At 33.6% G+C, this 23307-nt stretch overlaps 1 protein-coding gene across 1 annotated transcript; it reads left to right on the top strand.

Annotated features, from left to right (window-relative positions):
- Positions 1-716: 716 nt before the first annotated feature.
- LOC108461335 (calcium/calmodulin-regulated receptor-like kinase 1) lies at positions 717-5364 on the top strand. Its single transcript, XM_017761154.2, has 8 exons — positions 717-1084; positions 1795-2161; positions 2709-2862; positions 3448-3574; positions 4029-4114; positions 4250-4321; positions 4497-4700; positions 4778-5364. Exons 2-8 carry the CDS (start codon positions 1848-1850, stop codon positions 5111-5113), a joined length of 1293 nt encoding a protein of 430 aa, XP_017616643.1. The 5' UTR covers positions 717-1084; positions 1795-1847; the 3' UTR covers positions 5114-5364.
- Positions 5365-23307: the final 17943 nt, after the last annotated feature.

The following is a 23307-nucleotide window of genomic DNA, read 5'->3' as shown; positions in this document are numbered from 1 at the left end:
GTTGAGAGGTAACCTATATCAGTTTATGAGCAACTCTCATAAATCAACATCTACTTCCATTTTTTTTTTTGGCAAAATTATTTACTTTCTGAATTTGAATTTTAAAATAATATAGATCAAAGTTTGTACCATTAAGCTTTATATGTATCTTTTGTTACATCTAAACTTAAACGCTTTTATTTTGCTCTTACATTTAATAATTTAGAGATTTTTATTTTTTATTTTTATTTTAAACGTTTTACGTAGTAAGATATCTCTAATTGAATTGGTGTTATGAGTTAATTAAATATCAATTTGATTATGAAAATTATGAAAACATTATTTCTTAATTAAAATAAGTTATATTATTTAATGGTATTTTAATATTTTTATTAAACTACGTCAATTAAATTATTAAATCCTTAAAATTACTACACATCCACAACTTCATTTTAATATTTTTATTCGTTTTTATTTTAATATGTCCTTCATTAATTCTAGATTATATTATTTTTAAAATTAACATCTATATTCTAAATGTATAATATTCACACATATATGCGGATGATAAAGTTTTGTAGGAAATATATATATATATATATATATATATTATTTGTGCCTAAAATTTCAGCAAATAGAAGAAAATTGGAAAATATATGCTTATAAGTAATTGAAAAAATTATATATAAATATTTAAAGGCCAAATCAATACCTGCCGGATAGATTAAAGAGGCATCTCGCACTTCATTATCTTACATGCAAACATTAATTTATTTATTTTTAAAATAAAAAGTAAAAATATTTATAGTAGTTTTATCTAGTATGAATGTATGTATGTATATCACTGTTATCCAAGCAATTAAGAGTATTAATGTATATATATATTTTATATACACTCCGTATATAATTTCCATTCCATATATGTTTTTTTCAACTTTCAGAAACCTCTCTTCCCAGACCTCAAACCTCAGATTCTTTCTTTAAAATTCCACTCAAAGAATCTTAGCCACATTTTGATTGCTGTTTTTCTCTTTTATTCCTTGCTCCAAAGAAACCATGTAACTGAAGAGATGTATGGTTATTTTTTCTTTGTATATTGATATAGGTACGCTTTAAAGTTGATGTTTTTGGTTTATTTCTTCATCAATGTATTTCATTTTACCTTTTCCATCGGAAACAAATTCTGGGTCTTTTTAGTATCTGGGCAACGTTTCATGTTTTTCATGGGTTAAAACTTTTCTGGGTCGTTCTTTTTTCTTGCTTTGTACTCTGTCTGTTTGGTTGGTTTGAAAGCTTGGGAAAAAGAAACTGTTAACTGAAAGGAAAGTGGAGATACTTGCTGGTTTACTCAAGCTTTTCGTTTTCTTGAATCTCTTTTGGAGTTTGTGAACTTTTTTTTTTCTTTGTAGCCAAACAGATCAATTAGTAATTCTTGTCCCATAATCCATAATCAACTGAAAGTTTCAGTTTTTTATTCATAAACGTATAATTAATAAGTTTCTGAATGATGCTAACCAGATCAAGTATATGTGCTTCACAAGCTTTAGTCAAAATTTCTTTTTTCTTTTCAATAAGTGAATCTTTTAGGATAAGACTATTCAGATAGAAGGCTGAAAATTTGTTCATGTATCTCAATTTTGACTTTTATTTCATTTGCTATATCAAAAACTGACATTCAAGTTCTAGACTTGACCTTCTAGATTCGGTAAAATTAACATTCTTTGACTCAGTATTGTGTTACAGTTTTTCTTTATTTTTGTCAAATTGTTGATGGTTTAGAAGTGGCTTAGTTTGACCCCAGAATTGTATTTGCAGTTGTTTCAATGGATTCCAGTCCTGAATAGCAAATAACAAAAGAGAAAGTCGAGATGAGGGGGGAGTCATCTGGTTTGATTATTGGGATTTCTATAGGAGTGGTAATTGGTGTGCTTTTAGCTATTTCTGCATTGTTTTGTATTAGATATCATAGAAGGAGATCCCAGATAGGAAACAGCAGTTCCAGGAGAGCTTCAACTATTCCTATAAGGGCTAATGGAGCTGATTCTTGTACTATATTATCCGATTCAACTATCGGTCCCGATTCACCTGTGAAATCTGGAAGAAATGGAATGTCTGTGTGGATTGAAGGGTTTAGGAGGAGTAATGTTGTCTCTGCGTCTGGAATACTTGAATATTCGTACAAGTATGTTTCTTCGAAACTTGTTGAATTATGCATCACAATGGTTTGTTTTGATTGGTATTTGCAAATATTTTTCTTTAGTTTTATATGTGATTATGATTTAACAGTGCTGAGTTGGTGATTGGATTATGTTGTTTTCCATTTGATGGATTAATGATAGGCAATGGAAAATTATTTTTATGCTTCACTATGGAATCTAATTTGCTTAATTAGATTGCTTAGTTTTATATATGATATCATGATATGAACTTTTCAAGGTTCTCCTGCTCTGCAATCTGTGAAGTAGTTTGTTTTCAGTAAATGAGGGCATTCTGGAAGAGACAACAACTGGATTATCGCATTTCAATATCTTTTTAACATCACACAATTAGTATCTCGAAAATCATTCTAATGGCTTGAAATTAGGAATATGTTTGAGCACCTAATCCGTTTATTCATGTTATAGCAAACTAGTTCCCAGAGTTGGATGGTTTATGGCTTGAATATCTGAAAGTTGATTTTTCCATGATCTTTTTTCTTTGCTAATTCATTGATGGCATTACTCGTACAGAGATTTGCAAAAAGCAACTCATAATTTTACAACACTAATAGGACAAGGAGCTTTTGGTCCGGTTTATAAAGCTCAGATGTCAACAGGTGAGACTGTCGCTGTAAAAGTGCTTGCTACTGATTCCAAGCAAGGGGAGAAAGAGTTCCAGACAGAGGTAGCGATGGTTAATAATTAATATTTCACTCTCATTGGCATCTTTCAATGGCAAGATATATCTATTCTGTATTAAAACTTGCAGAAGCATTTGTACTATAGTATTATTATTGGCTTTACAAGATACTTCCACTTTAGCATCTTTTTGTTGTTACCATCACCCATCATGCTTTCTAGTTTCTTATGAACTAAATACAAGTCACCATCTGAGGAAGAATATTAGTACTAACATCTATTTCCACTCTTTCTATAAGAAAAAAAACCAGAAGAGAAGCAGACTAGGGATTGATGATAGTTACAGGGTTTTTCTTTTAGGTGAATAAGGTAAATGAAACAGTGATGCATGGAACATCATATTGAATTGAAAAAATCCTCAAATGCATTTGAATTTTGACCACATGAAATCCAGGGAAAACTTGCTTAGTCAATTATAATCATGCACAGTCCTTTACCCAACTTATTATTTGCCCTTTTTAATGTGCCTTTATTGCTGGCATTTCTGTGTGTATGTGTGCTTTTTTGTCCCTTTTTTGTTCTTTTCTGCAATTTCAAGCTCGTTTAATGTTTCACCCTCAAAACGTTTCAGGTTATGTTGTTAGGAAGGTTGCATCATAGAAACCTTGTAAATTTGGTTGGATATTGTGCAGAAAAGGGTCAGCATATGCTTGTCTATGTATATATGAGTAAAGGCAGCTTGGCTTCTCATTTGTACAGTAAGTTGTCTCAATTTTCAATTGAAGATCAGTATATTTTTTATGAATGACCAGAACTGAAATATCGTATTATAGACTTGTGTATTGGCTGATTTTGCTCTTCTCTCAGTTAACCTTGTTTTTGTGGGTCTTTGGCATTCAATATTTTCTGTCACTTGTATTTTCTGCTCTTCCTCCTGTTGAATTTATGTGCTCCACTTTACTAAAACAAAAGTTCATCTTTTTGTGTTTAGTTCATCAAGCCATTGATTATCATTCCAATGCTAAAAACTGTGTTAATGAGCTGGCCAACCTTGCTAGTTGTACACTGTCATTACTTCGAATGCTTTACATGCTTAGATTATGCAAATAAGTGAAATGGTTAAAACAAGTATGCATAACAATCAACTTGTTGCCTGCACTTTGAAAATTCAAGCATGTGCCCAATTAGAAACAGCCTCCTGTCTTTGTGCAGGTGAAAATCATGAACCTCTGAGCTGGAATTTGAGGGTTTATATCGCTTTAGATGTAGCAAGGGGCTTGGAATATCTTCATGATGGGGTAATATTTCTTCTTATTCGGACTATAGATGGACCTGTCTGTGTTTGCAGGCATGTATCTGCAGATTCATGTGCCTGCATTTTATGCTTCTCGACTACGTATGCATTTATAAATTTATTCATATTTCTTTTTCAGGCAGTTCCTCCTGTAATACACCGCGACATCAAGTCATCCAATATCCTGTTGGACCAGTCCATGAGAGCTAGGGTATGTTCTTCGTGTTTGTTATATATTTCATGGAAATCTGTTGAAAATCTATTTGTTTTTGCTTGGGTCAACCTTTGATGTTACAACTAACTTTTAGTTTCTGAAATATTGTCATATTTATGCACATTAACGAAATATATACGGTTTAATCTTATGGGACTGTCATTTCAAGTAGGTAGCCGATTTTGGGCTTTCAAGAGAAGAGATGGTAGACAAACATGCAGCTAACATACGAGGAACTTTCGGATATCTTGATCCAGAGTATATATCAACAAGGACCTTTACGAAGAAAAGTGATGTTTATAGCTTTGGGGTATTGCTATTTGAACTCATAGCTGGCAGAAACCCTTTACAGGGTCTCATGGAATATGTTGAGCTAGTAAGATCTCTCTTTCGCTTTCTCTCTTATAACTTGATTCTTTTATATTCTGAATATAATAATGATACGACAAGCAGGCAGCTATGAGTACCGAAGAGAAAGATGGGTGGGAGGAAATTGCGGATTCCCGATTGGACGGGAAATTCGACGTGCAAGAGCTCAATGAAGTAGCAGCTCTTGCGTATAAATGTGTCAACCGTGTTCCTAAAAAACGGCCTTCTATGAGGGACATTGTGCAAGTGCTAACACGAATCCTCAAAACAAGACACATCAAGAAGCATCAGATATCTCTATCTGTCGCCACTGCAGGTGAGGTCTCGGTTGACCTAGAGCAAGGAGAAACTAAGATTCCGATAACCGTACACCAGAGAGACGAGTCCATGGATAGTGCAACTGACACATTCGAAATGTAGTCAGCATTTCATAAATTGTTAAAAATTTTCACGGTTTGATTTTTGCCATGTGACATAATTCGAAGGCGAGGTTTGATTATAGCATTTGAGTTGTGTTTTGAGGGTGTTTAGGGTTGAAAAACCATTGTTGTGTAATTTGGTGTAACATATATAGGTTTTTTTCTTCATTTATTTATTTTTTTCTCTTTGCTGATTTAATTTTGTATATTGATACTTTAGAAATGAAATTATAAATCATGTCTTTTGAAAAATGTTTTTATTTTTTTTATTATAATATAAATTTCAAACTAATATTAATACAATTAAAAGCACAATTTAATACCTCACATACTCAATTAATCATTTCTAGTTGTTCATAGAAAGTAATGTGGTAAAGTGATGTTCAGTTAACCTGTAGTGTAAGTGTAAAGAGGAAATATGACCAATGTTAACATTATGATTGAAGTATTGAATCTGAATGTCTAAAATATAATTTCATCTTGATAATTCCTCTTATGGATGCACCAAAGTCCAAAGCAAAATACAGACCATCAACCCAAGGCTTGATCCAAAAACCTAGCTACCTACTTAGCCGCCCCCGCCGTCACGCTCCGACGAGCCCACGCAACTGGTCAAGGAAGTCGACACCTCCAGATTTCAGAAAAAAATAATTATCCTTATTTACGCATCACTAATTCCTTAACTTATAATTCACATCAACATATATTTGTTTCAATTCATTGGATATCGCTTGATAAGTATCATATCGAGTTATTAGGATTTATGCATATTTTACTTGTAATTTTTCAAACTTAATGAATAAATAAATATTTAAATATGATTATTTAATATTTTTAAGACTGTTTTTAATGGTTTTTGCATTTAAACTAAAATGAATAAACAAATTTTGATTAGTTGGTTACCTAAAATTTGACTAATATTAACCTGCATTATATGGTTAAATTGTAATACAAAAATAAAATTATATTAGTAAGTAAACTAAATTGTCCAGAGTCTATGGGTCAATTGAACAAATGATGTGGTCTATAAGTTCAAATGGGGAGATAACTTTTCTTAGCTATTAGAGTTTGTTGGAAAAAAATAGATTTTTTAGAAGTTTTGAGGCATATTCTCGATTAATAAAGGTGGAGATTTGAATTATAAAATTATGGTTTTATATTCTAACTCATGGGACCTTTACAACGGTATATCATATGCTCAAAATAGTTGAGTGATGAATGAGAAATTGATGCTCAAAGTAAGCCACTTGTGAATTATGTTGAGGAAAATGGAAAGCTTAGTCCCACATTGGTTAGATATCAAGTGTGGAATATGTTTATATATATGAACCATCTTGGTAATTATTAAATGACTAAACTAATGCTTTACTTCATATATAGAGGGTGCAAATCCAAACTCGTTGGGGTTAAGGGTGCACCTGCACCACTTGAAGTCTTAAGAAAATTGTGAAAACAGGACTCAACCTACCAATTGGATTTTTGCCACCTACGAGTACAAAACTTATCTAAACGCATAAACTTTTGCTTCAAACATGAGATAAATGAGATATTTCAATTAAAAGTCATTACAAGTGTTAAATGAACTCAAATAGGCCCACATATAATAGACATGTAAGGCCATTTTTCAAGACATACTTCCCCTATTTTTGCTATTTCAACTTCGAAGTTTGAAGTCTTGAGACCTTAGTACCTATGTCTTGAGGAAATAAACCACGTCTCGAGACATTGTGTTGAATATTTGAATGAGATATTTCAATTAAAAGTCATTACAAGTGTTAAATGAACTCAAATAGGCCCACATATAATAGACATGTAAGGCCATTTTTCAAGACATACTTCCCCTATTTTTGCTATTTCAACTTCGAAGTTTGAAGTCTTGAGACCTTAGTACCTATGTCTTGAGGAAATAAACCACGTCTCGAGACATTGTGTTGAATATTTGAACTTTTGGTTCATTGAATGGAATAGGGTAGGAATGGAACAAATTATTGATTGGAATAAGGTAGGAATGGAATAAACATTTATAATAACATTACACTGTTTGGTTGGTTGAATTAAGTGGCAGATACAGAAATACAACTTAGGGGGCAAACTTATATTAGCATTGTTGACTATGTAAATTTCTAAAGGGTTTAGGGCGCAAAATTTAAATTTTTAAGGTTTAATATAATAAAATTTATCTTAAAGGGGGTGCTATGTAAATTTTTAAAAAGCTAAGGGGCGGTGGCCCCCACCTTCCCCCTTGTATCTGCCAATGGTTGAATTATTAGTAAGGAATATACAAGTGAAACAAGGCGTAGCAAGTCACACATATGGACTAAAAAGTAAATGGTAAATAAAGAATTAACACTAAAAAGAGAAAAAAAATTACCAAAACATAAAAAAAAAAGTAGTTTCAGTAGTGGACCGAGTTAACAATAAGAAAAACATAAAAAAAAATTAAATGACTAACAGCATAAAAATCAACCAAAACCAACATAAAAAATAACTTTCTATTGGAATAAACAATGAGAAAAATATAAAAAAATAAATGAAACTATCACATTTTGCAAATCATTACCAAAAGTAACCAACCATGACAAATAGTAGTTTCAGTTGTTTGACTAACTTTAAAGCATGACAACAACAGATAACTAACTAGCATCACAATAATATTGAACTTTTACGTGTAAATTGATTTCCCAAATTCTACTAATAAACTATCAAGACATCTAAATACCTCTTTCCCATTAAGAAATTGCACATTGGTAGGTTGAGGGTATATCCCTTAACTGATGAAAATGCTAGTATCAAGACCCTGTAAAGTTCAAAACTTGTATTAACTCTGCAATAGTTAAGAAATAAGACAAAAAAAGGATGAAAAAATATGAAAGAAACTGTGGAAGTTTCAATTTATACTCCTAAATTTGGCTTAGTCTTTTCATATTCCAATTTTTACTCTCAGATTTGGCTTCTTTAAAAAGATTTTCCCTTTGTTTTTATCAAGAATAATTTTTTTAGTATTATTTTTAGTTTTATAAAAATATTGGAGGGCTTACTTCAATTTTTGGGAGGGCCATAGTATGGGGGGAAATTGAAAAGTCTTAGACCTTGGGGGGGCCATGACCCCTTGGGTCTCTTAGTGGCTTTGCCATTGTGGCGAATACACAACAAACATGTTAGTTCTGATATTTCATGTCTTGGGACATGTACTTAGAAATGTGTAAATCACATGGAAATGTTCTTAAAGTTTAAAAACATGTTCTTAATGTCTTAAGACACAACCCTAAAATTGTAGAAAATATACATTTCAAGTAATGCAAACCTGTTCTTAAATGTCTCTAAACAATACCAACATGCAATCAACTTATGCAAACATATTTGTCATATCAAAACAAGTTAAAAACGTGCAATTTTAAAGCTATTAACACTTTAGATCAGGAATTCACTAGGTAAGTAAAATGGAAATTGTAACAACAAGCATCTAACATGAGAAATCACATTACAAATCCAATATAAAGATGATCAACAATCCCAAAATATCATCAAAACATACCAGATATGTCAATCATCTCAAAACAACATAGAAATTAGTTTAAAGACATGAAAGATCTACCTAGTGATTTAATACATGCCAAAGACCAAAAGTTTGAAAAGAAAAAGTTACAAAACTCAATAGATGAGTTGAGTCTTGATCCTTGGATGCAAATAAATGTCCAAAAAAACCATGACATGCTGCCTACATACAGAACAAACTTTCTCACACTAAACTTCTATAAGCTCAATGGTGCTGACCAAACCAATTTCATAACATATATCCAAGAAGTAATTAAACATGCTACAATATTAACATAACATCAATTAAAATATGCTTAAAATAAGCTGTCACACCCTCACTTGGAGAATTGGTATGTTTGGAAGGTTGTATTGGTGAAACCACCTAAGTCGTAAGATTTAGACTGGTTGGTGTTGGCAACTTCCCTGGCGAAGTATGTTGCTGAGCTTTACCAAGCTTGTGGACTCTCATTCCGTAGTTGGCAAGTTATTTGTTTGGCGGATCCTCCCACTAATAAGTCTACAACCTGTGTTTTGTGTTACTGTAAACGTATTAGTTGTGTTAGAAAGCATGGTGAGTAGGATACGTATAAGTCATGTGGCATCGTAGTGGAGGCAACGTGTTAATAACTAGGACAACTAAATAATCTTGTAGGATGTGATTAATTAGTAGAAATGTGTGTACATGGATATTGATTAGAGAACCTACTTAGAGTGGGATTTGGATTAAAGTTGACTATAAATAGGACAACTTGGTAGTGGAGAGAAGACTTTCATTTTCATATTCTCTACACACTTTCGTTATCATCGAAGAAAAATTCAAAAGTGTTCTTCATTATTAACAGAGGAACTGATCATTAAGCTTGTCGAAGCTACCTTCTTTAAGTTGTCTACTGGTAAACTCTTAAATTATTCTTTGAGTTTTTACCAGAAAATAATAGGTAGTTGTAGGAGCTATTCATTAGGGTTTTCATTTGAAATACTTGACATGAAGAAAACTTTCTTCTGAAAAATATTTGCATGTTTACCAATTTTTACTATTATGTTGAATTTCGGTTGTTTTTGTATTTAAAAGAGTTATTTGATTTTTTTAGCCAAAGAAACGGAGAAGGTCCCAGTACAAATGGAAAAAAAATATGTTGATTAGATAAAACTCTGTGTAAAGGTTTCTAGTGAGTTTCTTTGTACTCTGTGTTTGTTAACTGTATCAACATATTTAAACTATCCTACTGTTTACTTAGGTGAGTTGTCCTATTTTCTGCATTAAGGTCCTAACCTTTGGTTTTCGTGTGTCAGTTTAAAGAAATGTGGAAGTGAGATGATGCATGTATCGGCACTATCAGTAAATCATAGATATGAGTCCCGCATGTGCATCAATATGAATACTCATTTCTTGGTGTATAAACTTCGTATCTGGATCGATGAAAAGAGGTATCAAAATGTTGATACGTATGATGGTGAAAAGAAGAAAATAAAATCGTTATTATATGTTTCCCCTCCGGTATGACACATTGATGCAAACCATGATTCGTGAATACCTGACCTTGCAGGGTAACACTTAATTGTTCGAATTAACAATGAGGATTTGTGGAGGTTCTGTTGGTATAATTAATCTACTTGCTCTATGGAGCGGCATGATGGAAATGGAATATTGGCTCTTCTGAACAAGGTTTATAAGCTAGCACAAAGAAAGGGGTGTATTAGTATCAATGTGTATAAATGTGTTTAGACAGTATGTTGATATTTGCATGAAGTGTAAATAGTATGTTGAAACGGTTAAAAAAGTTAGTTTAAAATGGTGACATGTTAAATAGAGTCATCATGGCATGTGTCTGCTAAATATTAGTATTTGGTAGTAGATAATATCCATCAATTAACTGTATCCACTTGCGGATGGTATCCCCTGGTGGATACTTTAAAAAGGGAAAATTGTATATACCTGTAGTGGTGTATATTTTAAACAGTCTAAGTAATTTGGTCATGTAGTGTTGGTTGAATCTTGATGCGAGGTTGTACTTCTACGGAACTCACTAAGTTCTTATGAACTTATTTAGTTTTTTTTATTTTATTTTCAGGTGTTTAGGTTGAAAGATTATATTTAGAAGGGATTCAACCAGAACTACACCCTTTTTTGTGAGCCTTCTCTTATTTGTGCTCTTAATATGTATTCATAGGGGATAGGATAAATGTTAGATTCCGCCAGTTTCTAATTTTAAAACTTGTAACTGAACAATTGATTTTGTACCCTTAGGTTCTTATGAGTTGTATTGTTGTGGTACTTAGCCAAACTATTTAAAATGGTTACAGTCAACAAAAAATGAATTTTGAAATTTTGAATGAAAGCATATTTTATGTTTTATTTGTGTATCAAAGAATAAATGGCTTCCGCCAAATGTTTAATTAGATATTGTTTATTTGTACATAGCATATTACCATATAAACATAAAGTCTACTATTAAACCCATATGTCATTTGATGTTTTGGGTTAATGTCACAATTCGTAAAGTAGTTTGCTGAACTCAAGGTGTTTGATAAACCGTAAATTATACATATTTTTACCCCATGTTTAATGCATTTTATGGATGATTTCTCATTAGAATTGGTGAATTCGATGCTCCTAATGCTTTAATTTCTTGTTTTATACTTAGAAGAGAGAAAGGAACGAGAAACCGACTAAAAACAGAGAAAATGGGCCAAAGTGCGAAATCAACATGCTTGGACCTCCTCACACGGGCTGTAGCACCCCAAACCCGGCCCAGAAGTTATGGTCGGATCCGGTATGCCACATCAAAAACGTTAAAAAAAAATTTTATTCTAAGTCCAGAAAATCGTACTTGATGTTCAAAAGATTAATTCATTAAGGGTTAAAGTGAATGGAAGTCATGCACCGTAGGAAACCGAAAAGAGATGGTGAGTCCATCGGATCGCTAATACCAAGCTCCTTCGGATCCAATCCTAGACATGCATACCGCCATTGCCACACCTTAACGTCATGGATATTTCTAGGAAACCGATTTGATTAAGTCATTTTAGGAAAAGTGATTAATTTTGGAAAAATACTTTTATTGGGAAGCTTTGCTTGTTGTCGTGTTATTTTGAAATCAACTGTTGTTTTTGAAAACGCCTAAAGCTATCCAATTTCTACAGTTAAAATAAGTATTACCTATCTTAGTAATACATATTAAAACCATCGAAATAATTAAGCGGCCTTTTACATTTAAAAGCCCAAAAACTTCAAACGTAAATAAAAGGATGTCCAGTTCACGGCATTTAAAATCAAACTTTCGAACGGGTGGCCACTCCGAATTCCCTCACACTCCAAGCCCACTATGGTTGGGGATTTCTGCGTGGATGAAAATAAAGGGGTGAGTTTGGGAAACTCGGTGTGTAAGGAAAACCCATTCAAAGCCCAAGTCACTCAAGCCTATTGGGCCTAAGCCCATTCAATAACAGTGGTCTTGGACCGAGCCCTTTTCAGATTACAATAAACGGGCCTTAGCCCTTATTCAGATAACAAGATGGCCCATAGGCCCATTTCAAAATACATGCAACATCAATAACATATGCAAGGCCATTTGGGAGACTACTCAACCCACCAACCACTACACTCCACCTGCATTACCAGCCATACACTCCATGTGGGATAGCTCAACCCACCCAAATTTAACACTCCCACATTCTTGCCTTGCTGCTCGGTTAACGATAGAATTGAGGCAAAGCCTCCAAGACGTGGACAAGCCACTTTCAAGACTTCCTCCGTCAATATCCCAATCCTATGCATCGATAATAACAACATGGCATGCGATAAATAACAACAATCAAACATGCATTTAGGTCAATTTAACCTGGGGTATTTTAATTTATCTACTAGGGTAAACCGTAAATTTTCCACTTTTAAAGGTATTTCAGTAATTTATCTATTTTAGGGTTTTTCATGCATATTCATACTTTTCACGTACTAACGAATCACGTATCAAGGGTTCTTACCGAATTGGGCAGTTGGCCCATCATTCCAATTTTGGCCCATTAAGCCCAAAAATATCGAGGGCACGTAAATCATGCACTTTGCGGTCCAAACATTGCAGCTTACCAAAAACATTAATCGATTTACCTCACGAGCATTCGCTTTTCGCAAATCTACAAAATCTTGGTTTTCGAGATTTCGACTTTTCGACTTTTGCCGATCCGACTAAGAAAGAGGGTGTTAGTTACACACTGCTTGCGATGATATCTTGACGAGATCCACACACGAACCGCCTACAATTGGATTATTAACACGTTAATCTAACTATTCAAATACAAACTACGATTAACCCCTTACAATATTCGCCAACCACACCTACGGATCATAGTAAGCTTATAAGAAATCAATAAGCAACTCATTAACAATTTTTGTCAATGTTTACCACATAATCATAATTTCACTGCAAGTTGTCTTCCGAGCAACAGTCACTAAATCATTTATAACTGGAGCTACGAAACTCCAAATCAAGTGTCGTTAATTTTCCTTAAAATAGACTCATATATCTTTTATCCGTAAAATTTTCAGAATTTTGGTTTAGCCAATCAATACCAGATTTTTCTCAAAGTTTCCCATGTTTCACTTTGTTTGACTAATCGACCACTCTTCATTACGAATCAAATTTCTCATTATACAGAATTCAAAATATGTTCTTGTTTATTTCATTAGAAACTAGACTCAATAAGCTTTAATTACATAATTTATTCAGCTTCTAATTCATCTCCCACAATTTATGGTGATTTTCCAAAGTCACGTTACTCTGCTGTCCCAAGCAGATTTATTACCAAATCACTCTTTCATACACCTATCTTGCATGCATGTTATTTAAACATGTATATCACCAATCAATCATCACATATCTATGATTTTTACTTAAGCATAATCTCCATTTCATCATTTCAAAGCACAACATGTTAGCCGATTTTTCCTTTAGCATCTAAGGCACATGCATGCTCATTTGTTTGGCTCAACTTCACATATCTTCCATTTTTCATCAAAAGAACATGAAACAACAACCATTTCCTTCATTTTAATTCATGACCAAATGCTCACAACACAACTAAAAATCAAAATATACTTCAAGAGTTAAGGTAGAATCAAGAAGAACTCATGAACCTCAAAATAGAAGCAAGGTACCAAGAACTTACCTTCAATTTTCCTCCTCCTAATGACCGAATACTCAAGAGCTTTCTCCTCTCCTTTCTCTTCTCTAACTTTCAGCTATGATGAACAAATATGGACAAAACTTTGTTCTTTTCACCCCTTTTTCTTTTAATAAAACTTCATATTTCATCTATTTAATTCTTTAATACAAAAGACATGTAATTCTTATCATGAAACATTTACCTAACCCATTATCATGAAACATTTACCTAACCCATTATCATGAAACATTTACCTAACCCATTATCATGGAATATTTACCTAATCCATTGTCATGGAAAATTTACCTAACCCATTATCAATTTGTATCAATTTGTACCATAAATTATGGATATCAAGTGTACATTTTGTCTACAACAACATGATGGCTGGCCACTTCATGTAAAATGGGAGGTTTATCATGCAAATCCTCCTATTTTGCACTCCTATTTATTTGGCCACTTCAATTTAGCCTATAGCATTTTCAAACATTTTCACATAGGTCCTATTTCATAATTTCACTCACAAATGACAAAATCAAAGCATGAAATTTTGTCAACATTCACAAATTCGAAAATTGGGGCGTTACAGGCAGACCACACATCGTGTCAATTTGGCGCTCTCGAAAGACTTGCTGCGAATCGAACACAGGCTTGTGCCACAGACGTGTTTCTGCCGAGCCCAAGTTGAGTCCAATTCAGAAAAGGCTAATTTTGAGGGCTTTTAGGCATTCCAAAGCCTATAAATACACCCTAGAGGAGGAGAAAAGGGAGACGGAGAAGGGGGGTAAGGAATTACCCCAAAGAAGCCAATTGATCCATCTCAGAAGCTGGATTCATCATCAAGACTGAAGATCTCTCATCAATTTCTCTTCAGGAGTTTTGGGTTTTCTTTATGTTTTGTATTCTTTATTCTTCGGAGATGTTTTCTTATTTAGTTATGAACTAAATCCCCTAAATACCTAAGGGGAATGAAACCTAAGACGAATCTTGTTATTATTTTCTAAATCGCATGATAAATATTTGACTTGTTCTTAATTCAAGACATGCTCTTATTCAGAGGAGGAATAGACCCTGTCTAAGAGTATTTTTGTCATAATTAAGCGGAGTTGATTGCGTGCCTAGAAATAGGGTGGCAAGATTTTGCCGGATTAGGGTGAAACCTAATAAGGGGATCCATAGATCGAGTTAATACAACCTAGAGTGGTAATTAGAGAAAAGTCACGGTTATTCAATCTAGGGATTAGATGTTAATAGTCTTGAATAGGGATAATAACATAACTTAGGGATCTCTACGGAACAAGTTGAATGAATAAATCGTCCGATTCGGAGCCAGAATAACAAGTAAAGTCTAGGTGGGTTTTTCCTTAGGTATTGTCTCAAGTCAATCGATTTTCCCAAAAGCAATTCCCCAACTATTTTCTCTGTGCATTCTTAGTTTAGATAATTAGTTAATTAAAATAAAACCCCATTATTCTTAGGCTAGATAATAAAAAGACAGTCATTACTAGTACTTTTGGTTCCCTTGGGTACGATATCCCGGTCTTGCCATTACTATACTATTGTTCGATAGGTGTGCTTGCCTTTTCGTCGTGATAATAGTTAGTTTAGGTTTGATCTTCATTATAAATATTTATTACTTGTTACGAATCACGCGATCAGTGTTAGATTTTTATTTGGTTCTTCAATTTGTTTTATTTTAAATTGTGACACTCCATACCTGAACTTGACAATCAAGTCGGGTCTAGGGTGTTACATGACTATGGTATCACCAATTTAACTTCAATGATCATATCACTTCTAACACATTCCAAAGGATCAATATATCTTAAAGAATACTTGGTCTTAACCTCAAATCAATATATAGCGTATCTCTAAAAACCATAATTATCAATATTTTATTTTCATAATACCATTACAACATTTGATCAATATAATAATCTTGTCCCTATCAACCTAATATGGAATAAAGGAAGGATACATGGATAATCCCCAAACACTTCACATAGTTGATCACAAGCGCTAAATGAGCAATGATACTTCAAAGTGTGTATGGTACGACTTCTTAAACACTCTAATAACGCACACAAATACCAAACTATAATTGCACACAAGCACCAAATGGAAATACAAACAAGTGTCAACTTTATGTTCCCAAACACAGATGTTGTATGGCATGCCAATTATACTCAAATTATTTCCAAATTTGTTTAATAGGACATTTTTTATTAAAACATATATTAGCATCATTATGCATCAACATCCAGTTTGATATATCACATGAATTAATCTTATATCCTTTTCAACAACCAACATCACAATGTAATAGTATGCATCCTTGTAAAATTCATTATCACAACATAGATTCCGATATAGGAAAAGATCAACATAAATCATTAGCAACCAATCTTAATGAAATTAGTAAATTACTTAATCAAGTATATATCACAAACCTAAATTAAGCTAGCACGAATCTAAAATCCTTAGAAACCTTTCTTTTCCCTAGGTCTTAGATGTCTTGGCCACGCCTTTAGCTTCAAAATCATAGTCAATCATTAAAATCAAGTTAGTACATCAATAATTAGCATTAAATACCCCCTAATCTAATGATAAAATGTAATTCAATTAAGCAAGACCTTTATTGTTTCCCTTGGCAACTTAAGAAAACTTTAATCTAACCTAACCAAATTTAAAATCTAATTTGAGAACCAAGTTTAAGAATTTATAATCACTCTCAATCTAGCAACATCTCAAGCTCTTGAACCTTTTTGCTAATTAAAACTCTTCAAGCATTAAAAAATCACAACATTCAAGAACTCACCAGGTCAAACTTAAAATTTATTTATCCTACTTGATTCTAAACTCAAATCTAACAAGAATCTAAAAAAATAACAAGAAACACCCTAATTAGTTCATTGATCTTGTTTTTATGAAAGATTTTGATGAAAAATATACTTACATTATGACTTGGATCAATTGAAATCAAGTTCGAAACTGAAAGTGCAAGAAAATTCGAAAGTATTTTTGGTGATTTTTGGAAGACCAATTGAGAAAAATATTGGAGTAACCGTTCCTTCCAACATGATTTTCAAAATGGGTAATTTTCTAAAATGGGATTAGGAAAATAAAAATTTAAGGACCTTGCAAAAATCCAATCCTATTATCTAACATGCACGATTGACCCTTTCAATTTAGCCACTCTTACAATTTAGTCCATAAGCTTCAAATAAGTAGATGAATAACTGGACCTTAATTATGAATTATTTTAGCTTTAATTATATATGTTCAATCAGTCATTTTGCTAGCTCATAGTAACTCTTAAATGATTTGTACAATAAAAACATTGAATGTACATATAAATGACAAATGAAAAATAGATTGCATGAATTACTATCCATTGTAAATGCATTTTTTCAAGAAGGCAAGATATGACTTAGAATTAATTTAATTTTTTAAATTATTAATTAATTAGATGAATAAATTAAATAATTGAGTTTAAAGTGAAAATAAATTATTAAATAATTGTGGTTTAATTTCATTAAGATAATTAAATGAGTTTGCACATAAATTATAATTTAGTAGAGTCCTCATGATTTTAATGGAATTAGAATTGGATTGAATAAATTATCTAATCAAACTTAATTAATTTTTAATAATTAATTGTAAAATAATATTTAATTAAATATATGGGCTTGGCTTTTTTTTTTTTAATCAAGAGATGCAAGTTTGAAAAATTAGACCAAACTTGAAATGACCCCAATTGGCTTAAATGGACTACAGTCTACAGTGCCATGTGACTTTGGAACCATTGGCCATGTGACTTTGGGAAGTCCTACTCAGACTAAAACTCCTCTAGATTAATTAATTAAGAACTTCGCATGAGAATTTAACTCTCACATATTTTTCTCTATAAATACTTTATGCTAATCAAAACTCATAATCACCAAATATTAAGGAAAAACTACAAAATTTTAGCGATATTTTATTTGAGTAATTTTTTCTTGTACTCAAATAATTTCTATTTTTTGAGTTAAGATTCTAGCTAAATTAGCCATATATGTTTTTTTTTAATTGGCCTTTTAGGCAATTTTTTTTAAATTAGGGAAATAAACCGATTTTGGAGAAAGTGTATGAAAGCGTGCCCAGTTGGATGCGTTTTCGCACACTCTTTTCGGTCTTTTTTTAAGGTTAATGTTAGGATTTTTTTGCTAAAAATTAGGGTTTCAAGTTTAATGGTGAAACTGTAAAAGTTTATAGATAGATTTGAGGGGTCGAGGATGCGATAACGCGTCTCAGAACACATTCATTTCATATGTCATGCCGGGATAGGGCCATTACCTCAGAAACTCATCTTATGGAAATCAGGCTTCGGGGTGACAGTGCTTGATACGGTCATGGATGAAAGTTTAAGTGGAGGTCCCAGTCGGTGGCCGTTATGCGAACATGGGTTCGAGTGTAACCGGGGGCCAGTTGATGGCCGTTATTCGGTTACGAGTTCAAACTTTTTGGATACCCGCAAATGAACCTTTTTATATGCCATACATAAGATTGAAGTCATAATCATAGGGAAAAATAAAGGATTATCCGATATAAATAATGTAATTTTTTTTTTCTATTTCCAGGCAGTCGGTATCTTTAACCTTTCATTCTTATCTGAAGGCTGACACCGAGGTGGACACAAAATGACTTTCAAGAGGAGAGTGGATGTTTCGGTAGAAGTAAAGGTTAAACTAGGGTTGGCACGGCAGTGATTGTAATTCTTAATAGGTTGTTTAAAAATGAAAACCATTGTTGCACCCTGCTTGAGAGTCCTCCTGCGTCCACAGCGATGCTAGCCTTTGGATAAGAAGGAAGATTAAATATACTGGTTGTGTAGAATTAGAGAAAAAATTAAGTCGATTATAGCGGGAAGCCTTACAGTTTTTCTTTATGATTATGCCGTAAAACTCTATATGGTATTTATAGAGAAACATTTTCAGGTACCCGAAAAGTTTGAGCTCATGCCCTCATAACGACCATCAACTGGCTCCCCCTTTATACTCTGATCCATGATCTAATAATGATCATCGATCGAGACCTCTACGTAGACTTCCGCTCATGACCGTATAAAGCAAAATCACCCTAGAACTCGACTTCTACAGGATATGTTTCAAGGTAATGGTCTCATATCGGCAAGATATATGAAATGTGTACATTTCGAAGCGATATTACATCACTAGTGACTTAAGGATACCTCAAATCAGAAATTTTATTAGCGACGAAAATTTTTAACATTGAAACGGGAAAAAATTTGACAAATAGAAATATTGAAGAGTGGAAGGATAGAAGCAGGGAAAGATGATAAGTGGTTTAGGGAAGATAGAGTATAGAGCGAGACCCCATTTTATAGGCGTAGGGGAGGACTGAGATTGTAAAAAAAAAAATCCCCGTGGTCGAAAATGTATTGTACGACCATCGTTTTTATCAAATATATGAAAAACGTGCCTCAAATCTTACTCAAGATTCTTAAGATCAATATACTTTTTGGCAGACTTTAGTGGAAATGGTAAGAAAGCTTTTCCAGGTGGAAAAGCTTTCTTACCATTTCCACTAAAGTCTGCCAAAAAGTATCTTGATCCCAAGAATCCCAAGTAAGATTTGAAGTACGTTTTGAGGCACTGAATACCCTTTGAAGCACGTGTTTGATGAAATTATTTGATCTATGAGTTTTCGAGCACCAAAGAACGTTTCATTATTATTATTCGATGAAAGCACGCCTTTTGAAATGTATTTTGAAACACATATTCCCTCTCTCTTCGTTATATTATGCTATTAAAGTATCGAAATATTCAAAACTTAGACATGCCAGATATTTATATCAAACATTGAAGAGTTGCACTAAGAGTGTTGTTTGCATTTCTTTGGTTAACCATCTAAAGAAATCTTTTTTTTTCTAAATATTTAATTCGGTTTAAATTGAAATGAGTCAACTAGTGAAATTTGTCATTTACTACGATGGTCAAATCTACAATATAGAAGTCGGGGTCGTATTTGTAGGAGTTCAGTTCGCGGAATTGACTTTTAACCGTACCATTCAATTGCGTGAGCTAAAGACTAGAATCAGGAGGAAAATTTAGGGTTCAAGCTGAAAAAGAATTTCAAGTTTGCAATGTCAATATCTAGTATCGGTTGACTCTTTAAATATAAGCTATTTAATGTGAAAGGCGAGCTCAAGCTGGAGGCGGTAATATCATTGCACTGCTTAAGTGAAAATGCTATAATGGAGTTATATGTCAAATTTGTCGAGATTGATAGAGCTGGTCCATCTTAGACCATTGTTGCGGCTAATGTGAGAACCGAAGGAAAAGCATAAAGTCCTACTATACAGATGTGCAATGGGTTTACTAGTTTGATACAAAGCTTCTATTATGATGTCCTCGAAGCATCAATAGCTTCTTCGGTTTCAGGCATTGATTTCAACTTCAGTGACCACTATCAATCGGGATATGAATGTAAGCTAAACATCGGCACTCAGGCATGATATCCAGTTAGTGCATTTGATTTCAAGTTCAGTGGTTCGATGTCTAGGGCAAAAACACTTATACACTGAGGGGCCATCAACCCATACCAGTTGGCGATCCAATATAGAATTTATTGAGCATATGGGGTATAGAAGAACTGATGACTTACTCCTTACGATCGGGTCTAGAGAGGGAACATTGAACTATTTGGTTGAAGATGACAATGGAGGTGCAGCTAAGGAAGAAGATGCAATCGAGGAAGAAGGGGCAACGGAAGCTGTTGATGAAGTAGATTCAATCTCTAATCCAATTCGACAGTACAGTTCAGATGGTTTGGAAGTAGCACTTTTTTCTGAATCAGAACAGGTTCCAATTGAGCCAAAACTTTACGATTTTGACGATGATAGTTCAGACAATGCTCTAAATTTAAATCTACGATTCAAGGCATATAAACATTTGCCCCACATGACCAACATCGATCTTTCCGCCAAGGGTGGTTTAGAGTTTTGGTAGCTCATGCATAGAACACCTGACCATGCAAGCTCATCTTTAGATGTCTAGGTATTGGAAGTTGGCATGGAGTACCCCAGTAAAGATGTTTTTCTTGCTACACTAAAGCGGTACAACTTCAAAAATGGCGTCAGCTATCATATTATAAAATCCTGTTCAGAGAAATTCGAAGGAAAGTTTGCAATGCATGATGGAGGTGTAAATGGAAAATTATGGCATCTTTTCAGAAGAAGACGAGCTTGTAGACGATAAAGAAGTATCTTGTTCCATATACTTATGTTGCAGTAAATACGCAATATGATTATCCGATTTTCTAACATAATATAACCTAATCAGGGTCTTTGTTTTTTCCAATTGAGTAACTTTAACTCGTAATTTTTAGGTGTAAGTCAGGACCATCCGAGGCTAGACTTTGACATGATATCTAACATAATTCTACCTATGGTGAAAGCGAGTCCCAGGATTCTCATCCTTGTGTTGATTACTAGCATCCGTAACCAGTATGATTACACGCTATCGTACTATAAGACATGGGTCCCAAAACAAAAGGTTATGGATAAGTTGCATTACGACTAAGACAGATAGTACAATGATTTGTGGCAATGGTGTCAGGTACTTGATCGGTACGTATCAGGTTCTGTAACCGATTTGGAAATACACCTAACATACTTTAGCAATCGTCTAGTCATTGGGAAAAGAGCATTCCACCGATTCTTTTGGACCTTTGATTAATGCAATGAAGCTTTTTGACATTACAAGGCTTTGATGCAAATTGATGACACCTGGCTATACAGAAGGTATGAGCATTGATTGTTGATTGTTGTTGCCCAGGATAGTAATCAAAGGATTCTACCAATTGTATTTGCAATAACTCCTTCTGAAAAGGCAGATGATTGAGATTTTTTCCTTAGTTGATTGTGCCATCGCGTTTGCTCACAACTCGACATATGTGTCATATCCGAAAGGGGAATCAAAATCTTTGTCACTATTGAACGGCATGGTAGCCTTTGGAATCGCACCTACTATAGGTATTGTATAAGACATGTCAGCTCTAACTACCACTCGAATGACCTCCGGAAAGTGAATGAGATTAATGTATTGACATGGGTACATAGTTTTCGCTATTTCTGTAATCATGCTAAACCATATATAGAGTATATTTTTGCATTCATGGGTATACTTTTCTCGACAAGGTACGATCTCATCCCACATCATTTCCATGATATGTTGGATAACTTACACGCCATTAACAATGTTGGTGAAAACTACCTTGCCAACATACCCTTCATATAATGGACACAATCGTATGACGGGGGTTTATGGTACGGGTAGTAGTAACAAACCTAACTGAATGTATCAATTCTGTACTGAAGGGGACACATCATTTGTCAATAACACTGATTGTCAAATAGACATACTTTCGCCTGACTACTTTATTTTTAAAGTGGGAGACGACATATACTGGGTGGATAGCTGGTGGTTACGTTTGGTACGAGTATGTCATGAAAGAAATTAACGAAATGCAAAGAGAGCAAACATTATGTATGTAGTGTGTCACTCGCGTTCAAACTTGATATTTCGGGTTACGGAGTATGCTAGACCCGACCAAGACATGTAAGAGGCATCATACCATGTTGACCTACCAGAAGGGACGTGCGATTGTGTAAGATTTCAGGCACTTTGATTCCCATGTGTACGTGTAATTGCTACATATCCTAATTTACGAATTGAGTATACGCCTTATATTAACAATGTGTACATATTGGAACGCATGCATAATGTATAGAGATCTAAATTCTTACCAATCCTAAATGAAAGTATGTGGTCACCAGCGCTCAGCGCCCCGTTCGAGTTGGCCCCGAACATGAACTTCCGTCATGTCCCGAAAGGTCATCTGACTTCCACTCAGATGTGCACCAAGATGGATGTTCAGGAGAGGGATAATCAACAGATGTTATGCAGGTACTGTAGAAACCAAGGAATATGAAGGCAACATGTTTCGTATTGAGGGATTCATTAGGCCTTAACGTTGCTAACGTTTATTTTTTTGCAAAATAAAATTGATTACAATGCTTCTTCCTCTTTTTTTGTACAAAATCTGTTATTTTTTTATTGCTTTCATTTGAATTTGCCACCGTCTATATTCATATATTAGAAAAATTACTACTTTAAGTTCTACTTCAAGTACCAATTACAATTTCTATAGCGATTGAACTTTTACCATTTTTATGATAATAATTCGATAAAGGTACCTATCCAAAGTTACATATTTTATATCAAATATTATATATAGAAAATTACATATAATTTACATTAGAATTTAACGAAGACAAATATGAGTTGCAACAGAAATATAAAAAATTGATAATTTTTTATTGATGTCATTTATATTTACATCACTAAAAGTAAATGAAAAATACATCATCGGTGCCATCGGGTCGAATATGTGCCATAGGAAGGTGGCTAACGGTTGCACATAGGATTTCTG

The sequence above is a fragment of the Gossypium arboreum genome, chromosome 13 (genome assembly GCF_025698485.1).
Source record: "Gossypium arboreum isolate Shixiya-1 chromosome 13, ASM2569848v2, whole genome shotgun sequence".
Taxonomy (NCBI): domain Eukaryota; kingdom Viridiplantae; phylum Streptophyta; class Magnoliopsida; order Malvales; family Malvaceae; genus Gossypium; species Gossypium arboreum.
The sequence above is the reverse complement of the archived record's forward strand: the minus strand, read 5'-3'. Positions and strand labels throughout refer to the sequence as shown.